Consider the following 24350-nt stretch of genomic DNA (forward strand, 5'->3'; position numbering starts at 1 on the left):
TACACTAGGCTTTTGGTTAAAAGGTTCAAGCACTATATTCTAGTACTCATTGCTATAGAGTAGAGTGTTTGTTCAGTAACAGGGATCTCCCTGTCCCTCCAGCTCTAAACGGAAAATACATTTTCAGGTGGCTTGCAAGATTTCACCCAATTATTGAGCTTATTTGCATAGTGTTCCAGTTCCAATTCTGCCTGCCATTTTCACTGTGTCATCACTTACAATTTCACTTGTTTAATCACAGATGTCTTGTCTGAGTTCTCTATCCTGATTGGATAAAATTGGTATGCCGAATAACAAAACTCTCCTGATTTGCTGAATTTGGCAACCCAGCTGTATATGTATTTTAGAGACGTAGAGACCCCTGATACCCGTTAATGAAAAAATAATACAATGACAATTTATAGATATTTAAAAAAGAAGAAAAAAAGAAAAAAAAATACATGACCATCCATCGACTTAGAACAACATGCTTCTGCACCACCACAGCCCTGTTTTCAGACAACCACCAATGTCTACAGTCTAGTAACCTCTGCAATGTACTTTAGAAGCTGAGTTTAGAATGGAAGTGTGTGTGCGTGCATGCCATAGAGGCTAAAAAAAGAGGTACATCACTTCTGTATGTGAAGCCAGACTGAGAAAAGTTAACTGAAAAGTTGGAAGGTTCATCTCCATGGTAGTGGTGAGAGTAACACAGTGGTGTGATGTTTATTGACATACAATTTGAACTCGAGTCACTTTGATGTTCACAACACATAGAAAACATAGTGACTCCTGTTCATATTTTTGCGTCGCTAACATGTAACATGTACGCATTAATGTAGCAGTGATTCTCAACCATTTGATGCCATTTGTTTCTCTGGGACACATCTACAATCGTTAGTTGAACTCTGAGGATTTGTTGGTGTTATCCTTTTAGCCTTATTGTCTTACTGTACCATGTGCTGTTTACATTTCTGACTAGTAAAGTATTCAATCAATCATTCACCAATCAGTCAAATGCAACCATATTTGGTTCCATTCGTACTCTCACTCTCTCTTTTAGTTAGAATCATACAGTAAGTGATACATGTTCAGCCAGTGAAACATTTTGTTTAATCTTTGCTCTTTGCTCCCCAAAAAGACCCAAACAAGTGGACATGTAAAGTGTTGAATTGTTTCATTTAGGAAAACAATAGTTTTAGAAAATAATCTAAACCGTGTGCAACACTTTGTTTTGCTATTAGAATGATGAGTTCTACAGTAGGTCGGCTTTTCTCATTGTGCGCGACAATGTATGAACTGGACTTTACTGAGAACTGTGTTCAGCGCACAGAGGTCAGTGTGTTGGTGTGTTCAGCAGAGAGGTAAGAAGAGGTCATTGTGTTGTGTTCAAGTGTGTTGATACTGCTAGTGTTAATGCGGATTACTTTCTCTCTCTCTCTCTCTCTCTCTCTGTGTGTGTGTGTGTGTGTGTGTGTGTGTGTGCATAGGATTGTTTTGCAGTAGAAGGAGAGGATCTCAAACATGACTTTGAACGTCTACAGCTGGCAATGGAGATGGTGGGCTTCCTCCCTGCAACACGGAAACAGTAAGATAAGCACACACACACACACACACACGCTGTAACATTTAATTTATTGTGCATTTCAAAGTAACCCACACATAGACCAAATCGTGGTTGTTGTTGTGCACCTTTCTCTGTAGCGTGTGACCTTAGACTAGAGAGAGGGGAGAGATTCAGGTCAGGTGTGGAATAAGCCAGAGAGGGAAGTGGAGGGGATGCAAATGGAAGGAGGGGCCATGGCATGAGAGAGAGAGAGAGAGAGAGAGAGAGAGAGAGAATACATGGACTGAGATGAGAGGGAATGAGGGAGGCATTGCAAAACGTAGCATCATCTGCTTGTGGAGAAATAGATGTTTACACCAATTAATTTCAAAGGACATAAAAACAAATCTGGTGGGGAAACATCCACAAATAGACCATCTACAGTGGGCTCGTAGAGAACATCTGGGATGTCTCTTCTCTTCCTGCAGGATCTTCTCCCTGCTGTCGGCCATCCTGCACCTGGGGAACATCCGCTACAAGAAGAAGACGTACAGAGACGACTCCATCGACATCTGCAACCCAGAGGTCCTGCCCATCGTCTCCGAGCTGCTGGAGGTATGCTGCTGTGCACCATTAAGTCTCTCCAGACGGACTGCTGACTCCCACAATGTTCAAATGCTTCCATCAAGTTCTGAAAACCTGCCTCCCCCCCCCGACTCCAGTTCGTCTTTGCAGTTATTTGCAGATCTATATATTTTGTTTAATTCCAGACTCTAGCATTCAAGAGATTGTGGAATAGTTGTCTGGCTACACAAGACTAATGCAGGATTGACTCCTCATGAGAAATTATTTGATATTGCTATAAACATTATGTTTATTTCTATGCAAGATCATCAATGACATTGCAGTGCATGTGATGATCATGCATCCAATTTCCTCTGCAGAGTGCATCATTTTTTGATAACCACATGGCTCAGAGTTGATTATCCCGCTCATACCATTGCACTACAATTAAAATATAAAGAGTGTTTAGTCATAATGGGGCAATCTTGATCAACCTTGGAGTAAACGTTGCCTTACTTTTCCAGCAAGTGGAAGAGGCTGTAGTTCTGACCTAGAGGCGAGTACCAACTGTGTCAGACTGCTGACTATAGTCACGTGTCTCTGTCTCGCAGACGGGCGGACGGACACACGCACACAGACAACTTGACAAGTGATATATACCATCATAAAAATAATTCATACCCTCTGGCCAATTAGAATTGAGTATTCTCCGTGACCATGGTCATCATTGTTTTTGGAACATACATTTTGTCTGTAAATGCTTGTCGTTAAAACATTTCAGAGGGCTTGTTGAAAGGAAAACAACTAGAGAAAAAGAATACCATCTGTTGTACGTCTGAGGGCTTTTCTTGTTTGGAAACATGGTTTTCTATACTGCAGTTGCAGTGGTGTAACGTAACTAAGTAACTAAACACACACTAACCACTTCAGCCCTATGTAAATTTCGGACATTTGAAAATGGCCGGTGATCTACTGAAATGGGACATTCTGCATAATGAATACTTTCTACTTTTTGTACTTAATTGTACATTTTGATAACAATACATTCCAACAGACATGCATCCATTCCAACAGACCGCGGGTGGAATGTCTGTTGTTTTCATGTGTATTTATGGTTTTCGTTGCTCCATAAATAACTTTGTGACCGACCTGTTTTCCAACAAAAGAGCCGGAATCTGAACCTGGACCTGTTTTAAATGAGTCAGGAGGAGGAACTCTATTGGCGTGTGCGGCCACTTTCTTGTTTTTTCAAGATTCCCTCTGCAGGAGGAGGAACTCCACCTTGAGTTGACCAACTCAACTAGCCGATCTACATCCACACATTATGAGCTTGTAGATCGGCTATTTGAACTATTACTATAATAATAGTAATAATAGTAATATATATATAGTAAAAATGGCAAATACTTGCAAGCTATAGCACATGACATGATTATATGGGCACATTTCATAATAATAATGACTCAATTAGGCAAGCTGGTACACTTAACCATTCTTTTCTGTGGAATTTCTTAACCTCAGACTTCCCAGTAATTCTAAATTAATTAATTAATACATGACTATCATTGCGCACGTTCATGTTATTGGGCCAATGACTCGTGAACGCTATGTTTCATACGCAAATTGCGCAATGATAGTCATCGGCAGAGCGTTCACGATTTGGCCCAATCCATCCCAGAATGCACTCTGTTCCTACCCGGAAGGAGGACTGAAATTGCCTCATGCGCTTTTGAGCAACTTAATGCAAGTGGATGGGAGGAGAATTCCGGTGCCATTTCTATTAATATATACTCTAAGATCTGACCTCATCAAACCCTGTACACTCAAGACACGCTCCATATACGGCCAGTACAGAATTCATTCCATATGTTGAGAAAAATACAACAAAGAATATCGTTAAACACCTTGTCTGGCATGATGCAACACACAGTCCATGTGCACATTGTGCTTCCAGTGCTGTCCTCGGATGCATTCTTACAAGAACAATTCTGTGTCCTGTAGAGACTTGTGTGTGTGTGTGTGTGTGTGTGTGTGTGTGTGTGTGTGTGAGAGAGAGAGAGATAAACGATGTTTAGCGTTTAGTGGAAGAAGAAGGATAAAAGTGTGCTATGAAGTGTGTTATTGTAGCGGACACACACACACACACATTACTCTCATACGCATCATTTCTGATTGCTCATCTATGACCTCTACTGTATGTTGCTGTCCTTGATAGGAAAGTCAGCTAAATGCAAAATAAATAAAAATTGGTTGAGATTTTCTAACTTTAGTTTAGTTACCAATGAGTCATTTAGATTAGAAAGCCATAAAGTTGTCCTCTCTAACCTGCTGCCACTGATGTTTTTGCCTAACAGTCTTTACTTCAGAAGGATGGCGGCGGATCAAAATCTGTGTGTCTGTGTGTGGGACAAATATTGCCCCAAACAAGTGTAAATGTCACGTTGGGTGTGAATGCAACGGAGCAAATTCCCACGCTTCAAGCGCTATGATTATTGGTATCACGTCAGGTGTGAATGCACACTTCAAGCCCTGTGCACTCGCTAGAGAAGCAAAACATTGTCATCATATTGGAGTATATGAGCTAATAAAGAACACATTCTCACACTGTGTGAATGTAATGCAACTATCACCACTACTACTACTACTACTACTACTACTACTACTACAACAACAACACACTGGCGTCATGTGAGGTACTTCCCAGCCAGGGACAAACTGATTGGCCCAGGTGTCGACTGACGTGTGAATGGGAACGAGAGTGGCTGGGACATCCTGTTTCCCGTGTGGGCGGAGTAGGAAGTTGGCAGGGCAGGATGGAGGGCCGACACGTAGACATATAAACGTAGACGCCCTTTCCGGCTCTGAGGCGTGTGTCACAATTGAAGGCACAATTTTCCCGAGATTCCTTGCAAAGCATTTGCCTGCAATGAGCAGCTTCCGTGTGCGTAACATAAGTCCCGGAAAAGACGCGCTGTGATTGGCCATTATTCACTTGAGTGACAGCAAGACAGAGCGAGAGACATGGTGGAGTCGCATGAGTGACGTCACTTGGGCAGCGACGCAGCGTGCGTTCAGCAATCCCCCTAAGGGGATTACAATGCAAATAAAAAGTACATGAACCCGTGGATTTGCGCCCTCTACCGATATTGACGTCAGACTTTGGTGCTCTATTCTGCTGGGTTTAGGATGTCGCCACTGTCAAGGAAACCTTGTATGTCCAAAACCCTTCCTTTTTGTTATTCTAAAATTATGGACATTGATTTGTAAATGTACTATTTTCACTACTTTTGTATGATGAAGTAGGGCAGGCATAAATTTACAAATAAACGTGAACATTTGAAACATACAGATATGAGGTTTCCACCCGACGGCATCGGTGTGCATGTGAGTGACCTATCGGATCTCCTAGTATGTGTGTGTGTGCTAGACACACCGACGCACCCAGTTACCGCAATGCATTGCTGTTTAGAGGAGAGAGATGGTGATATCTACAGTATGTTATGGAGAGAACAATCACCAAAATCTCACCGTGAAACATCAAGTGGAAACAGGAGGTGGACCACCATCAGTGGCTGTGCTCTTCCCCAAAGCGATTCAGATTTATGCAGAAAACAAAGGTCTGTTGTTTAACTTAAGCCTGAGAGAATTTCACTTTTGTGCACCTTTTTATTTTAATGAGGGATTTGGAAAGTTGGTGGATTTTTTTGAGGGGCGCTAGCCACTCCTGCATTCAGCTATTAGTGTAGAATTTTAGGGTTAGGGTTAGGGTTACACAAACATAAAATATCCAACATTGACAATGAATGCTAATGTACGTCATATGTGGACGAGCAAATCGACATGTTATGTAACATAACATCGACATGTACGATGATAAGAGCGGCCCTCACATTTCACACGGGTGTGCTTTTTATTTATTGTTTTGCTGAGGAAACGGATCTGCTCGTGCATGAATCATCAACAAAGCTGACGTGAAACAGACGTGGGAGGAGGTAAACAGTTAAAGTGTCCTACGTACATCTTCTGGCATCACCAGAATGGCTGCACAATGCTGAAAGACATATAAAGATGTCAGGAGGACGAGGCGGGGGGGAAACAAAAGCTCGATGCTCAATGAAAACGTCAAGTGGAAGGTGGACCACCCTCAGTGGCCGCAGTGCTGCCACTAGCTGACACCATATTTGGGCACGGAGTTGTTCCGAGTCATGCATTCCTATAAGTCCTTTAATGTGTCTTTGACTCCTTGCTCACGTCAAGAAGACGTGTGATATCTTAGCATATCAACGTAATAGTAAACTATTCAATGCAATTCAAAAGAGCTTTATTGACATGAGAAAACATACATTTCCATTGCCAAACCAAGTGTCAATTAAATACATTACTATTGGGGGGGGGGGGGGGTACAGCATTTTGTCAACAGAGTTATGTCACATTGCGTTGTTATATATATATATATATATATATACATATATATAGGATATAAAGCTTTTTTAAACAATTAGCAGCAATCTTTTGACGTCACTTTGGGACAAATATCATTTTTTGTCAAAACTATTTAAATACTATTTATATTGTATTAAAAAATGCCTCAGATTTAAAATGCGTTTAAAAGGTAGCAGCTCTGTTGATCTGTAGTAGGTCTAGAGGTCTACCCGGTACAGATTGTATTCCATTAGCTTTGGCTAACCTTCTTTTATCACAAATCTTGCTGCTGTGTTTTATTTAATAATAATTCATGAATTAATCATTTAGATACACACTCCTTGTGGTGTCTTCTGTCACTGTATATTTGCACATACTCTAGGTGAGGTTCGTCCTCTGCTTTGGACCCATGCTGGGAGCAGTTGTTGTGTCACCCAGGGAGTAGTTACGGGTTAAGTGTCTTGCTCGGGGACACTTCGACACATTGCTGAGGCCTGGAATTGAACCTGGGACCGTCTGCGTTCAATTCAACTCTCTAACCATTCGGCTATGGCCACAGAATGACAGGGACTGAACATCAGTACGGTTCTGCCTAATGCATGGCTGCACACCAATTGACATAATAGCACTATTACGGGCCAGTCCACATCAAGAATGATAACGATAATGACGCGAGCATCCACGCTGAGGAATGATAACGTGCTGTAAACAGCAGTGCCAAGGAGCACGCGTTGCACGCTCCAGCTGTGTCCATATCTATTTTTGGAGCCTCAAAATAGATCTATATTTTATGATTTATGGGACATTGTTGTGCTCTGAGAAAACACGATAATCTCTGGTAAAACTGAATGTCTAATTAGCCCTACTTTGTGTGTGTGTGTGTGTGTGTGTGTGTGTGTGTGTGTGTGTGTGTGTGTGTGTGTGTGTGTGTGTGTGTGTGTGTGTGTGTGTGTGTGTGTGTGTGTGTGTGTGTGTGTGTGTGTGTGTGTGTGTGTGTGTGTGTGTGTGTGTGTGTGTGTGTGTGTGTGTGTGTGTGTGTGTGCGTGTGTGCGTGCGTGCATGCATGTGCGTGCGCAGGTTAAAGAGGAGATGCTGCTGGAAGCGTTGACTACCAGGAAGACTATGACAGTGGGAGAGAGACTGATTGTCCCCTACAGGATGGCTGAGGTAATGCACTCGAACACCAGTGTGTTTGTCTGTATGTGGGACACTTTTCATCAGGGGTCCACTTCCTGCGTGACTTCCTGTTTCCTGTCAAGACAAACACATGCAAAGTGCTGAGAACACACACACACACACACACACACACACACGTCTATACTGTATTTTCTCCTCTTTTGTTACAGACTCTTATGGAATTTGTGATGAATTCTAGTGAAGAATGACAGGAAGGCGGAGGAGACATACAGTACATACAGTTTTTGTCCCACCTCTCTGCACCGAATGTCTTTGGTTTCTTTCTTTGCTCACTGAGAGCTCGAAGATCTGCTATTTTGGCAGAATAGGGATGCTACAGTATAGGGTTCGTGACACATCCCAACACACACAGCCTCACCGGCTCTCAGATGTTGTCACTACTGCTTTTCTGTTCCTGGACATTCAAGGGCTCTCCTAGCCTGGGATTCAGGAGTGGGAGCGATGCTAGTTCTCCAAGGTTTTCCAAGGTTTTCCAGGATTCGTGAAACCTCTTACCGTAGGTGAATTATTCACAGCGGCTTGCATAACCACTGGGAACAGCGATGATGCTAAAAATACATCAAACCATCAATAATGCAAGGAGAGAGAGAGAGAGAGAAGACACGAGCGATATTTAAATAATTTCAGTAGACTTGAAATCAATAATAGGATATTATATGAATTATTGTCTCCACCAGGCCGAAGGCATGGGGAGAGAGTATGTTTTGCACTCCGTCCGTCCGTCCGTCCGTGTGTGTGTGTGTGTCCGTCCGTCCGTGAGCAGCTAATCTCGGCCACCGTTAACCCGGTCGATGCCAAATTTTCCACACACACTCCCTGGATGCCAACGATGAACCTCTGCCCCAAACTTTCCAGAACGGCCTGTTATAGCGCCACCAGGAGGCCGCTTTGTGCAAAACAAGTTTTTGCACAGTACACCTACAGATTTTGTCCAAACATCACGCAAATTGGTACACAGTCTCTCTAGAGCCATTCAACGAAACCGGTCTTTCACATTTCTCAGACTCCATCCTGATTGGTTAAGATTGGCTTCCAAAGTTCACAGGAATGCTCACTTTCAAACAAAATGCTGCAAATAATGAACACATCGCGTGATTTCCGTGAAATTGTGCACCCACATTCCCACTAGGCCGAGGACGAAATGCCACATGAACAATTTCAACTCAGCCTCAAGGTGGCGCTATAACTGGCCGAAAAGTGTTTTTACCTCTATCTGCACGGATCTGTGGATAACTTTGTATGCCAACTCCCTAGAGGCCAAGGAAAAACCTTTGCCTGGAATTTTTCACATCTGCTCTTTATAGCGCCACCAGGAGGCCGACATATGTAAAACACATTTTCTATTATTACTCCATCAGATTTTATCCAAATTTCACGCAAATCGGTACACATGATCTCCATAGTCATGCCATGTCCTACATTCCTATCCTGGTGGAGACCTGTGCCCAGAAGGGCACTTTTTCTAGTTATTATTATGATTTTTTTTCAATGCCACTTTGACCCAAACATACAGTCCAGAATAGAATTGAAATGTTTTTTTTTATCCAGTGCATATTTGCCTATTGACGTCATGGTCAAATTAAAAACAGACCAGATGAAATGAACATGTAATCCATCACAACAACAAAACAAAAAGATCATTTTAACCCAACCCTACTGATCTCAGACCATCCAAATTGCTGTCATACATTCCTAATGCCTGCCATGAGCCAGCAAATCTACTCTATTACGTAAAACGAAACAATACACTTCTGTCTTTGGATGTCTCTTATATTCTGCTGTTCATTCTCTCTTAATAACACTTAATAGCTGCCAAGATGAGATCTCTAGTCTCCCATTTTAGTGCGCTTACGTTAGCTTATAGCGTGCCTTTCATTATCGGTAAACAGAGCGGCTAGTCGTAGGCGGCATAATGTAGCCCTGTTGGTTTATGGATCTATCAGGCGTCCGACTGACGTCTGGAGGCACTTAAAGCTCTGGCACTGCTGTCAGAACACCTAAAGTGTTACAGTACACCTCCATCATGCAACAACGCCGTTAAACAACTGCCTGGCTGCTATTACTGTGTACTGTAAAGGTCACATGTCAACGGTATGGTTTAGACAACCTGTCAACAAGAATTAACAAGAATTTGGGTGAAGTATTTGTCTGTTGTACAGTACTGGTTGTACTGGTCTGTGTGCCTGCCATGCAATAGCAAAACACGGCTTCGATTCCGACATATTCCTCCCTACTTAATAATATTATAATATTTATTTTCCGCAAAGTTCATCTGTTAATACCGGCCGCACGGTTTACACAAGCCAAGCAATTGATTATATACATCAAAATGTGCGGCTCGGCCCGAGACAAGTGTGCTTGTCAAATTATTGCCATTACTCGTTACCACTATCACAAAATATGACTAAATGGAATTTATTCAAAAGACTATGACTAAGACTAATTCAAAATTTGCGGTGAAAATCAACACCGCATGAATGCCTTGAACTGCCCTGCACTTCTGGTTTCCTCTGTTTCTTCTCCAACACTCTGTCTTCTGTCACACCATAAGCCCTGTTGGAAGCTTTAATGTCTGTTTAATTTGGGACTACTGTACATCGCTATCTGTCATTGTTATAGCTTTTTCCTTTCATTGCGATATTAATCGCAGCAACCTGACACTGGTTGTTGCTGTTAGCGTCGTGACACCTGCCAGCTGTGAGGTACAATGTCACTGACGGATGCAGACCTCGGGGGGCCTTGATGCTGATCAAACAAAGATCCTTCTCTTTGAGGATCTCATTGAGATTACAGTAGCTCGCTGGCGCCCTATACATTATTTATGACAGCAGTCTGGTGATAGCATGTGCTGCTGTTAGCATCCTGGCTGCCAGTTTATCCAATCAATGATGAGTAGCTAGCAATTAGAGTCACATCTTCTAATAATGATAATAAATGTACATGTACAGATTTCCTTTCTCTGTTTTTCTATATATTTTTATCCTGTACTCTCCCTGCCCCCCCCCTCCCCTTCTTCTTTTACTTTTCTCTTACTCAAAACAAACAAACAAAGCTTGCGCAAAAACGAATTTCACCCACTTCTGTAGACAACGTGACCATTTACAGCTGTAAAGATCATTCTGATTCTGATGGCAAATCAGTTCAAGGTTCTCAGGGATCAACTGTTAATATTGGCGCTGTGTGTGTGTGTGTGTGTGTGTGTGTGTGTGTGTGTGTGTGTGTGTGTGTGTGTGTGTGTGTGTGTGTGTGTGTGTGTGTGTGTGTGTGTGTGTGTGTGTGTGTGTGTGTGTGTGTGTGTGTGTGTGTGCGTGTGTGTGCATCAGGCGGGCACAGTGAGGGACTCCATGTCCAAGTCTCTGTACAGCGCTCTGTTTGACTGGATCGTGTTCAGAATCAACCATGCCCTGCTGAACACCAAGGACCTGGACGAGAAGGCTAAGGTAACACACACACGCATGTGCACGCACGCACGCTCTCTCTCTACTCTCTCTGTATTGCGTTGAAGGCTGTCTCTCATGTGTGACTGAAGTGAATAGGTGTGAGGATGTGTGTGTGTGTGTGTGTGTGTGTGTGTGTGTGTGTAGCAGCTGGCAGGCTGCACCCAGTGGGCATCCAAGGGATTAGATCACACACCATTCTCAGCCCTTCCCTCTCTCGCGGTGTGCGTGTGCTCGTGTGTGTGTGTGTGTGTGTGTGTGTGTGTGTGTGTGTGTGTGTGTGTGTGTGTGTGTGTGTGTGTGTGTGTGTGTGTGCGCGTGCATGCGTGCGTGTGCATGCGAGCGTGCGTGTGCGAGCGAACTCTGGGCCAGATGGCATCATGTTCATCTCAGCTCAGTTTACCCTCTATGGTGCACTGTGTGTGTGTGTGTGTGTGTGTGTGTGTGTGTGTGTGTGTGCGCGCGCGCGCGTGTCTTTCCCTTTGGCATTGACATCATACATGTTCTGTCTGTCTGTCCATCTCTGTCTCTGTCTGTTTCATAATCCATTTAGACCTTGGGTGGAAATCTCAAACCTTTTGTTGGGAAACCAAAACTGTTTTCAGAATTCAAATTAAAAAATAGCAGATGTACAAGCTCTCGAGCTCATACATACCACTTTAGGTACTTTTGTATGACGCTGTGGTATGATCAAGTAGGGTGTCAATTTATGAAAAAGATAAGAGGTTTCTGCCCCACAGAATATGGCATATGCCTTCTAAATCCTTTTCTCAATATATTTTTTTGATACCTTTTTACACATTATGTCACATTTGTTTTCAAATCATCATCATCCCATCATGATGTTTTAATCTGCTCCGAGTCTGTATTCATTCTAGATGTGCATGCATTGTGCTGCAGGTGTTCAGGATGTTGTTGAACTGTGACTCTGTCCTCTTTGAACAGCTGCTGTCCATCGGCGTGCTGGACATCTTTGGCTTTGAGGACTACGAGAACAACAGCTTCGAACAGTTCTGCATCAACTTTGCCAACGAGAGACTTCAGCACTACTTTAACCAACACATCTTCAAACTGGAACAGGTCCTCTCCTCTCCTCTCCTCTCCTCTCCTCTCCTCTCCTCTCCTCTCCTCTCCTCTCCTCTCCTCTCCTCTCCTCTCCTCTCCTCTCCTCTCCTCTCCTCTCCTCTCCTCTCCTCTCCTCTCCTCTCCTCTCCTCTCCTCTCCTCTCCTCTCCTCTATTCCTCTATTCCTCAATTCCTCATTCAGACAATTGTCTCTCCAACAGCCCTGACCCCATGTCAGATCTATTATCTGTTAATTTATCCACATCAGAACAAAACAAAACACTTTATCGTCAGTGGATCTGATGCCGTTATAATTGGGGCTGGTGGAAAAGCCAGGGATAAATGGAAAACAGAGATGGCGGGGATCGTGGGGTTGATTGAGAACAGAAGAGAGAGGTAGACAAATCATTTATATTTAAAGATGGGGGCTATTATCAACATGACTACATTGTGGAGTAGAGGGGGAAAGCTAAACCGTTTAGGAGATATGGTACAGCAATCAAAACAGTACTCTAGTCTGAATCTCCATGGTGATGGATTGCAACAGACTTGATCAATTAAACCAGTGGTTCTCAACCAGTAGTCCGGGGACCTCCTTGAGGGTGTTCCCGGTGGTCCCCAGCTGAATTATGTAGCGTTCGTTTCATTTTACACACAATCCTATCCAAAGACAACAAAATATTCTAAGTCTTGGGTCTGAGAGGTTAAATCTCATCAAAGAAATGGTGGTCCTGGTGGTGCTCAAATGCAGAATAAATAATTGACCTTGATTTGAACCACTGAATTAAGCCCATCACATTGCACAATTACAGTCTGCAACCTTTCATTTAATTTAATAATTTTTAGTGTAGCAGCTACACTCAACTAAATTGAACGCGACATCAGGCATCAGCACAAAATGAACGTGCCACAGATTCATTCACTAATCACTAAAAGTAAATATATAAATTATATTAAAATTGGTCAAACAGCACTTGGATTGGATTGCCCTGTACTGAGACTGCTTTGAGCTGCAGCCAAAGCTAACAGCAGGGAACCCACTCCACTCCAATGGATGAAAACACTGTTTTTTGTGGGTGGGTTTGTATATTTTGTTTTGTTGTTTTTGTTACTTTTTGTAATGGTATCTGAGGTCAGTTAGGGCTATAACGTTACATGTGGTTCTGGAAGCAGAGACACAGATGTTTACAGCTGTTCCATGACCAGCTGTAAGGCCTGATGTCACTGCAGTGAGTCATTCAACTGCACAAACGCACGCACGCATGTACGCATGTACGCACGCACGACACAGAGTGCACACGCGCAGACACACACAAGCACACACCAAAATATGTCAGCTGTGCCTGTCTCTCTCTCTCTACTGCCTGTTCTCCCTGTTTAGTCTGCTGTAAATCTGTCTGTCTACTTTACACACACACACACACACACACACACACACACACACACACACACACACTCTCTGTTTTCACTTCTCTGTGAATAAAACAGTGTTCCACATGTTATGAATGCCTTACCCATGATGCAGTGTGGCTAAACCAGGAGATGTGGACAGACACCCTCAACACGACCCAAATTCACCACTTGTTATCTAACGACTTGAGGGTTCTTCTGAGTTCTGACCCCAAGGTGTGTGTGTGTGTGTGTGTGTGTGTGTGTGTGTGTGTGTGTGTGTGTGTGTGTGTGTGTGTGTGTGTGTGTGTGTGTGTGTGTGTGTGTGTGTGTGTGTGTGTGTGTGTGTGTGTGTGTGTGTGTGTGTGTGTGTGTGTGTGTGTGTGTGTGTGTAGGAGGAGTACAGGGCAGAAGGGATCAGTTGGCTCAACATCGACTACATTGACAACAGCGGCTGCATCAACCTGATCAGCAAGAAACCCACAGCACTGTTCCACCTGCTGGATGAGGAGTGCAAGTACGTCTTTGTGTGTGTGTGTGTGTGTGTGTGTGTGTGTGTGTGTGTGCTAGTAGCACTACATCTTAGAAATAATACATCAAGACTAAGTATTTCATTGCTTACCGTAATGAAAGCTGCAGAATACAAAAGTAGCTGCATAAATATGTGGGAACAATATTGTGTATATTCCTGTGAACCGTACATTATATTATATTGAGAGAGACTCCTCCACTCTAAGCCGCTCAAGGATGATAAAGTGAGTAGGGAGTAGAAGTGGATGGGGATTGAGGATCAACCTAACTAATTTATTTTGGGAGGTCTGCAGTTTCTTTTTTTAGGCTCTTATGCTATTGTACCAGGATGTGCATGCATAATCAAAATGACGTTGGACAAGTGCCACTGCCAGGAGCTGCAAGTGCTGCTGTCAATTTCTGTGTTTGACCTAAATAGTATTGAGTGTGTCGTCTGATAACCAAGTGCTGATTTACTGGAGTTCAGCACGTGATGATTTGTCGTGACCAGTGTCTTTAGGAGTTTTAAGGGCCTTGAGCTTCATCAGTACCTCCTCATAAGATACTTCATTAAAAGTATACATGCCTAACCTTAACCATAAGGTTTGAGGATCAAGATTGAAGGTTGAAAAAGTGTGCGTGTGTGCATGCGTATAAGAAAAAGCTTTGCCTCATGTGGTTATTGGCATTTATAGACAGTCACTCCTTGAGCAACACAGAATGCTCCACACCCCCAGCTGGTCCACCAATCACAGCTCTGAGACATTAATGACAACAGTGTGAGCTGCAACATTTTTCAGAAGGTATGAGCCAAGTGGCTCACAGCCTCTGAGACATTCCGCATTACATGAAGTCAAACAATCTGGCTCACAGGCGTTGTCTTAACTAAGCAGTATAAATGAGACTTACACGGCGTCAGTGGTGGCAATAAAGTGTACATTCTAAATGCAATATAATGGTGAAGAATAGTGTACAGTGTACATAGAAATGTCCAAACAAGATATGAACGCAATCTGCACAGTATTCCTATTGCAGTTCACCTTTTCACTTCAAAAGTCTTAAAGGACAACTTTAGTTTTTTTCAACCAAGGTTCATGTTTTAGGTTGTTATTAGAGAAACTAAAAGGTGAGTGTTAATTTTCTTTCATTTGCTGCTTTCTTTTGTTTTTGGGATTTTAGCAGTTTTTCACAGGGGTCATTCGAGCATGGGGCTAAATATGTATTTTTTTTACAAAATATTATGGCGATTTATTTTTTTATTATTTACTATAGTCCTAATAAACCCCAAGAAATTACATCTGGCCACAAAAGATCACAGGATCTACTGAATGTGACAAACTGACATATTGAGCCTATACACACAGTATAAGCCTTCCCCCAGTAGGCTACCTTCACATTCAGTAGATCCTGTGATCTTCTGTGGCCAGATGTAATTTCCTGGGGTTTATTAGGACTATAGTAAATAATACAAAGATAAATCACCATAAGATTTTGTAAAAAAAATACATATTTAGCCCCATGCTCGAATGCCCCCGCCCCCCTGTCAAAAAGAGCTAAAATCCCTAAAACGAAAGAAAGCAGCAAATGAAAAAAGATTAACACTCATCTTTTAGTTTCTCTAATAACAACCTAAAACATGAACCTTGGTTGAAAAAAACTAAAGTTGTCCTTTAAGTCTGGGATAGTAGCTGTCCCTGAGCCTGCTCTGTTGGACTGAGATCTGCCAGGCAGTAGCAGAGTTAATATTCCATTGATGGGGTTAGTAGGGTCTTTTATGGGCCTCTGGGCCTTCCTTCATCCTACTCCTCTGGGTATAGAGGTCCTGCCTGCAGGCTGCCATCTGAGTTCTGGGTGATGTTTTTGCCATCCTCTGTTATGTATAGGGTCTCATGTTTTGAGTCAGGATACTCTCAGTTGGTGCACCTTCTGCAAAAGTTGCAGAATAAAGCCTCGTTTATACTTAGTTGCGTTGGTGTCAGGCTCAGTTACTTAGCTATTTACTGAATCAGTCTGTACTGCATGCAATACCTGTCCTCCGTTAATGACGTCCAGTTTATTTGATTGGCACCGTGTTTGTTAGTTTTCCACAGGCCACTAACCAGACGTTGTTGGACAAGTTTAAGCGTCAACATGAAGGAAACAGCTACATGGAGTTTCCTGCTGTCATGGAGCCTGCCTTCATCATACGACACTATGCTGGAAAGGTCAAATACGGAGTCAAGGTATGTTCATTTACAAGTTACTTTATAACACTAGTTTGTTTTGTCTTTATTTGAGCAATTTTTGCTTATTATTGAGATTGAAGCAATACAGGCATTATTCTGCACTGCACTCTGACAGTGGCCACGTTTCTAAAATGCAAATTCCCCATCTCTCTCTCTGTCCCTGCGACTTCAGGACTTCAGGGAGAAGAACACGGACCACATGCGTCCGGACATCGTGGCTCTGTTGAAGAGCAGTAAGAACGCCTTCATCTGCGGGCTCATGGGAATCGACCCCGTGGCCACGTTCCGCTGGGCTGTGCTCAGAGCTTACTTCAGAGCCCTGGTCGCTTTCAGAGAGGCTGGGCGCAGACACACAGATAAAAAAACTGGTGAGGCCGCACATACACACACAGTCGCACGCGCACGCGCTCGCGCTCACACTCACACTCTCTCGCACGCACGCACGCACAAATATACAAAAAAGAATATATAAACTATTTGTATGAAATTTTAAACAAGCCTCCAGTCCAGACCATGAAAAAGTCCAGACCATCGGCCTGATGGGGCTGCATTAAAATGTCAGGATTTAGAAGTGAATTAACCAACAACACTACCTGATACCCAAATGCGGTGGTTCTCAGGTAGGTAAACATGCTGAACTTTGTTTACTAGTGAATCTTTAAATGCATTTCTCTCTCTTTTCCGACCCGTCCGTCCCATCGTCAGGTAATGATTCTGCTGTGTCCTGTTCCGCACCGAAGGCAGTGCAGAGTTTTAGCTTCCTTCATCACCCTGTTCACCAGCGAAGCCTGGAGATTCTGCAGAGGTGCAAGGACGAGAAATACAGTAAGACGAAAGGGATACAATGAATTACAGTATGGAATTGTTGGCCAGCAGCAGAAGTGTACTTGCTTGTACTGGCATGGCTGTAAAAGGTCATGGTGATCGCTAACGTTAAAACATGATTGGAACTCAAATAAACTAAGCTGAAAATGTTCCATCTGATTCCATGTTACTATGAGCCAGTCCTCTGTAATCATCAGAGCTCTACCAGCTGTGTAGGCTCCAGTGAGGAGCCTTATTTCTAATGAAACTGTAGGGAAATAGTGTGTGTTTCTTTTTCTCCAAGGCTGAGCATTGAATACTTTGTACACCTTTACTTTAACAACTGTTTAAACTACAGTTTGGAGTCACTTTTGTCCAAAATATACAGTATGAAATGTATTCGCATTTATCTGCAGTAAGTAAGTAAGCCTTGCCGAGCCATGAGGCCCATAGGGGCAGGAGGCTATCTCCTGTTTCTGTAGTGTGAGGCAGATTGATGTGCAATACATCCCCTGGACATGACGCTAGTATAGTGCAGGGTCTTACCCCAGTCCAACCCTTGATGCTGGCCAGGGAGCCATTGGGTCCCGTTTTCTTTGGTATGACCCGGCCGGGGATCGAACCTCGAGGGCTTGTGGGGGGCAAATAAGGGATTGTGTGGGGGGACCCATAAGGCCAATAAGTGCCATTGGCCCTTCAAGACGAACATTTGACAAGTAATGATAAATTCCACTATCATAATGAATTATCTTTTAATCTGCCATCAGTCAGTTTTAGTTTCAGACTAATGAGAACATATTGCTTAATTTACTGTCCAATGACATGAAATGGTACAAGGGAAAGACTCCACAAAAAGACTACCCCCAAAAATTGGCGCGCACACATGTTCCCTTTTCTGGAGTTTGAGCCCCTGCACCCCCAGTGCTCTCTGCACGACCCTGCACATACAGATCTAGGAATTGCTGCAGTACACTAAACTTACTATAAGCTAACTGTTCAATGAAACTTCAAACTGCATGCTGAAACATAATAAAATGAGACTTGTGTCGTGCAGGCGTTGGCAGAAGGAACCCTCGAACGCCCCTGTCTGACCTTCAAGGAGCTAATACCTTCAACGACAAGTCCAACTGGTAGGTAAACACATCAGTTTTGGTGTTTCTGTTTCAGATTTAATTTCCAGACTATATTCTTTGGTCACTTTGTATGTTTTGAAGCGTATGAAATGTCTGCCTCATTCCACCCTTCTCCCTCTCGTCTCATTCCATGTATAATCTCTCTCTCTCATGCCATGGCATTTTCATCCCTCCACTTCCCTCTCTGGCTTATTCCACACCTGACCTGAATTTCTCTCTCTCTCTCTCTCTCTCTCTCTCTCTCTCTCTCTCTCTCTCTCTCTCTCTCTCTCCTCTCTCCTCTCTCCTCTCTCCTCTCTTTCTCTCTCTCTCTCCAGGGACGGTCCTGTGGTTGGGTGTAACGGTCGCAACTCCAGGATGTCTCGTCTGTCCCAAGCAGGGGGTCCGACTCTGGAAGAGGATGGAATCTTCATCAACTCCACCAATAGCAAACTGCTAGAGAGAGCCCAGGGAATACTACTGTGAGTTACACTGACTAATGGATAGACACACACACACACACACACACACTCCGTTTACTTTCTATTTCCTGTTCCTGGTCTCTGTTGTTTCTATTGTCCATCTGACTAACTGTAAACTATCTGTTTTCTTCCTCCAGGAGAAATAAGAACTACAAACCTAAACTCAGTCTGCCCAAGGTAACCGTGATGATTACTACCTGAATGACCTGGACCAAACAGCCAATTATTATTGATCAATATTCATATATATAACTCCTGTCTCTCTGTGGCTCAATCTCAATCCACCCAGCGCTCTGAGCACTGAACACTCACACACTTTAATTAACATTAACATGTTAACACATTCGCCGCCGTTGATGCAATTTTACATCACGGTGAATCTTGCATTATTCCCGAGTAGGGAACTAGAGACTACATTGAGATTGGGCCTGCCTGCCTGTCCTTCTGTCTGTCTCCCTCTCTATCTGGCAGTCTGCTTACCTGTCTGTCTGTCTGTCTTCAACCAGCATCTGCTGGATGTGAAGTCGTTGCGTTACCTGAGCAGTGTGACACTCCACGACCGCATCACCAAATCCCTCCTCCACCTGCACAAGAAGAAGAAACCGCCCAGTATCAGTGCCCAGTTCCAGGTCAGTTCTCTAGCCCCGTACATCACATTGTAGTAAATGTTCTACAGCTCTGGGACACTTGCATAGTGGAGACTGGTTTCCCTCAAAGGATCAATATGAAGGCCTTATCTACAAGTATCTTATATTGTATTTTGAACAATGCCCAATGACCTCCTCTCTTCCTCACAACAATACTATATTTGTAATATATGAGGAGGCATAACGCAGTCATTTCATTTTTGTATTAATATTTAAAAAATATATATTATTTATATATACAGATGTTGACTGATTAATTGTGCTGTGCTTGTCAATGCAATTAAGATTAGTATGACAGTCAAAGAGAAACCCAGATGAAGCATTAATGTTAATGCTGGTGGTCTAATAAATGTAAAGATACATTACATTTACAACATGTTGATTTGTGTGTTCAGGCTTCTCTGAACAAGCTGATGGAGACTCTGGGCCAATCAGAGCCTTACTTTGTCAAGTGTATCCGCTCCAATGCTGAGAAGGTGAGTGAAGCGGGCAGACCTTTATGAGTTCAATGAAGCCACCATTCGGTACGGTTCCTTACTACAGTAAGATCACTTTCCTCATCTTTCCTTATTGTTCTCTCTCTCTCTCTCTCTCTCTCTCTCTCTCTCTCTCTCTCTCTCTCTCTCTCTCTCTCTCTCTCTCTCTCAGCTGCCGTTGAGGTTCAGTGACAGTCTGGTCCTGAGGCAGCTCAGGTACACGGGTATGCTGGAGACGGTCCGCATCCGCCAGTCAGGATACAGCATCAAGTACACCTTCCAGGTTAGAACCTCAACATGTCATGCTATGTGCATCACCTCCCTGTTAGCCCTCCACATGTCATGCTCTGTGCATCACCTCCCTGTTAGCCCTCAACATGTCATGCTCTGTGCATCACCTCCCTGTTAGCCCTCCACATGTCATGCTCTGTGCATCACCTCCCTGTTAGCCCTCCACATGTCATGCTCTGTGCATCACCTCCCTGTTAGCCCTCCACATGTCATGCTCTGTGCATCACCTCCCTGTTAGCCCTCCACATGTCATGCTCTGTGCATCACCTCCCTGTTAGCCCTCCACATGTCATGCTCTGTGCATCACCTCCCTGTTAGCCCTCAACATGTCATGCTCTGTGCATCACCTCCCTGTTTGGTTTCTACTGACATTTTCTGTGTTCATTATTTATCGGTGTAACGGCTGTGAAAATAATAATTATAATTATAATAATAAGAATAATATATATATACCATATACCATATTCATACCAACATATGGTATGAATTCTGTACTGGCCATATATGGAGTGTGGCTTGAGTGTACAGGGTTTGATGTGGTCAGATCAACTTATGGAATGTCAGAACTGGTCAGCTGTCTTGTACAAGGTTTGATGAGGGCCCAGGTAGGGCCAGGTCTTCATTTAGACTGTCCAACATATGAACTACAATGTCCAAATAGAGAATCTACCCCACCTGATGAATGCTTTTTATCAATGTTCAGAGTGAATCTCTGTTTGCAAAGGAGCATGCTTAAGTTGTCTAAATATGAATGAACTAAATGTCCTCTATGTACAACATTCAAATATGTGACCTATTCACAATATGATTACTCAAGCATTAGTATTTACACCTGTTCAATTTGATTATACACAGCATTATACCAGTAAGATGACCTGAGGGCGAGAAGCAACGGTCGCGCTGAAACAACAGAACTTCTTAATACGGCACAGTTGAGAAGCAGGAGTTAAACTATTAATCTGGAGTCAGTGAGGTCAGATGTAGAGTTGCTTGCCAGCTCATATATGCAGATCTAGTACAACAAACCATGTATGGCTATCCAGGGTTTGATCAGGTCAGTGTCGTGATCTTCATATATGGTTTGCAAGTGTGACTTGCGTTGCGGCAACCACACTGGTTATCATGAGACTGTCACAATAATGGTCATATATTGACGTCGGCAGTCTACCTCCGTGAGAGTGTGGAATTTGCACTGTTGGGGCAGATCGGCGCATCCGCGCGGCATGGGTGACGGCAGACTGCTGGTCGAGTGCTGTCGCTTTGGCATGGGATCACCTTTGACCAAAAAATGCACAATGAAAAACGGGTATGGCCAGGATTCATGGCCATATATAGGCGTGTCTTGAGTGTAGAGGGTTTGATGATGTCAGATTGACATGGAGCGTGTCATGAGGCGTGATGTCACGAGGCATAATGGACTGACAACCATATACAGTATGGAGATCTGAGGGTCTCCATGATGTCACATGTTGTCACGAGGCGTGACCATAATATATGGAGACGTGATGTCACGGGGCATGACCATATATGGAGACGTGATGTCACGAGGCATGACCATATATTATGGAGACGTGATGTCACGAGGCGTGACCATACAGTACATGGAGGTGTGGGTGATTGACGGACGGGAGATGCAGGTTTTCAGTGTGTTAGACTACACACATACCTGTCTGTATTGGGGCGCTCCACCGTGGTCCAACGCGGTGTATCGGTTTGTCGGGTCAAATGCCGGTCTGACACAAAGGGTTAAATAATAATAGCACCAACAACCATACATGCCCTGCAACAAACAATAAACACACAATACCATGCAAAACCATAAAGTAAATTCACACGCACGCACGCACGCACGCACACACACAACACACAAACACTTCGGTTCCCAGCAGTGTATTACATGCCCCAAATATATGTTCATACGTTTTCCCGCAGACAATGTACAGTCCAAGAACTTCACTCAGTGGTCAAACAATGTTCAATAGATAATGAATGTTCAATAGATATGACGCACGCAATGAATGTTCAATAGATATGACGCACGCAATGAATGTTCAATAGATATGACGCACGCAATGAATGTTCAATAGATATGACGCACGCAATGAATGTTCAATAGATATGTCGCACGCAATGAATGTTCAATAGATATGACGCACGCAATGAATGTTCAAGCACGGAGCACAATAACAAGGCAGTTAATGTTCCCCTCTGCAAATCAAAGAAAGGGTGGGTCAAAACGTCACGGTCAGAACGCTGTGAATCCCCTTACTGATAGTTGATGCAGGTCGGACGTTTCCTCATGAAATGTGCGTGGAGAGAAATTAATTGGCTAAATGGGGGAGAAGAGGAGTAAAAAGCTAAATTAATGAAATTATAATAACACACAAACCTTTACTTATTAACCTTTTATAGGAATGAATATAGTTAGCCTATATAAGGAGGTCTGTCGCAAGTTCCAGTTCTTAAATTAGCCACTGATTAGGTTCTGGCCCTTCATCTAGAAAAGATTGGCCAAACTTAATTGCAGACACCTGCTCTAAAGATTATGTCTGATCTCTGTATGTATGCGTCACGTATTATATACGATGTGTTTTACCAACCAACAACCCATTTTTCCAGGACTTTGTGCGTCACTTCCACATTCTCCTGCCGCGGGGTACGTCTCCAACCAAGTCTGGGATCAGAGAGTTCTTCAGGCAGGTCCACCTGCAGCCAGCAGGCTACCAAGTGGGAAACACTATGGTATGATCCTGCAAACCTTCACCCATTCTGACCTGAGATCAGATTCTAAAAATGTCTTTTTGAAAATGACAGTTTTCTGAAAAAGCTATGTTTCTTCGATTTTTCAAAAAATAGCAGACCTACAAGCTTGTAGCGTAGTAGTATGAGCTTGTAGATCTGCTATTTTTCAATAGCTAAAGCATAACGTAATGCTAACACCAAAAGGGGTTCCCGCCCAAAATGGGTTAAGAACAGAACCATGAAAACAAAGCAAGGCCTCGCAACTCACTTTTGAATGCTCCAGAGTTATATTCGCAACAAACAGCAGGTATCTTGTGTTTTTTTCCCCGCAAATTCAACTTTGGTTGAAATTAGGTAATTAAGCCTAAGCCCTACTGATAATAACCGATCTAAAAGCTCACAGCGCTTTGCATCGTGAATCGTTACGAGCTTGTAGATCTGTTATATCCCTCAAATTGTTTCCCCCGGAATGGGAACACCAGGGTTCAGGTGGTTCAGTGGGTGTGTCTAAATTGCGGTATTCTGCAGAAGGGCGGGTGCACTGTACAAGCATCAGTCTATACCGAAGCAGATCATTTTCCCCCTGTGATAAAGATAAACTTTATTGATCCTGTCGAGGAAGCCGGTCCGCTTATATAGCAGGAGGGAACAGGATACAAAACCCAGTAAAATAAAACTAAAAGCGGATGATAGAGAGTCAAAGCTAACATTGCACATGTAAACATCCTTTTTTTACTCTCGGATTGATTTCATGATCTATTCAGAGACATTTGTAGAAGAATCGGGAAAGGTCCAGCAGCGAGCAACGAGAGACGTGGGCTTGTCTACGCCTCTATTCTACATGGGTGGGCGTGGCTAACCCTCCCTGTCTCTCCACAGGTGTTCCTGCGGGAGGCGGAGCGGCAGCGTCTCCAGACCCTCCTCCACACGGAGGTCCTGAGGAGGATCGTGTCGCTGCAGCGCCGCTTCCGGGCCGTCCTGGAGAGGAAGCACTTTGTCAGCATGAGGAAGGCTGCCAGTGTTGTGCAGGTGAGACTGATCAGGCCCCGGCGGAGGTTGTTCACTTGGGACGGTGGTTTTCGACCTTTTCAAGGTCCATTGTTTTATGCAGCGTTGGTTGCCACGGACCACAATTTGATGACATTTAGCCTCTCAGACCCAAGATTTTGTCCACAATTCCATGCTGTATTGATGTTGGAGAGATAACAGGCAAAGTTGATCAAAAATAACAATTCTTCTACATTCTCTAATTGTGCATACCTCTTCTAAACTAAGTAGCCTATAACTTAAAATAAAACGGGCCCACTTGGTTTCATTTTACACTCTCAAGAGTTAACTACGAGGGTCCATTTGGACTCAACTCTCCATCAACACTCCCATCAATTAGCTGGGGACCACCTGGAACCCCCTCAAGAACCACTGGTGGTCCCCGGACCACTGGTTCAAAACCAGTGTTTTAGGAA

At 43.4% G+C, this 24350-nt stretch overlaps 1 protein-coding gene across 4 annotated transcripts in view; it reads left to right on the top strand.

Annotated features, from left to right (window-relative positions):
• The window catches only part of LOC310857310 (unconventional myosin-IXAb-like), a 136857-nt gene that overhangs the window by 81713 nt on the left and 30794 nt on the right, over window positions 1–24350 (top strand). For all 4 annotated transcript variants that reach the window (XR_014569129.1, XM_083762922.1, XM_083762923.1 and 1 more), the window contains 17 exons: window positions 1470–1567; window positions 2014–2140; window positions 7589–7678; window positions 11032–11148; window positions 12091–12225; window positions 13994–14115; window positions 16189–16330; window positions 16506–16701; window positions 17039–17158; window positions 18192–18267; window positions 18588–18731; window positions 18869–18908; window positions 19238–19360; window positions 19774–19854; window positions 20027–20137; window positions 22765–22887; window positions 23767–23916. Coding sequence is in view for 3 of the 4 variants with exons in the window: in XM_083762922.1 (XP_083619048.1) it covers window positions 1470–1567; window positions 2014–2140; window positions 7589–7678; window positions 11032–11148; window positions 12091–12225; window positions 13994–14115; window positions 16189–16330; window positions 16506–16701; window positions 17039–17158; window positions 18192–18267; window positions 18588–18731; window positions 18869–18908; window positions 19238–19360; window positions 19774–19854; window positions 20027–20137; window positions 22765–22887; window positions 23767–23916 (1995 nt within the window). In the remaining variant the exon portion in view is untranslated. The remainder of the gene's footprint in view (window positions 1–1469; window positions 1568–2013; window positions 2141–7588; window positions 7679–11031; window positions 11149–12090; window positions 12226–13993; window positions 14116–16188; window positions 16331–16505; window positions 16702–17038; window positions 17159–18191; window positions 18268–18587; window positions 18732–18868; window positions 18909–19237; window positions 19361–19773; window positions 19855–20026; window positions 20138–22764; window positions 22888–23766; window positions 23917–24350) is intronic.

Source organism: Protomyctophum parallelum, assembly GCF_964188405.1.
Source record: "Protomyctophum parallelum genome assembly, chromosome: 4".
Classification (NCBI taxonomy): domain Eukaryota; kingdom Metazoa; phylum Chordata; class Actinopteri; order Myctophiformes; family Myctophidae; genus Protomyctophum; species Protomyctophum parallelum.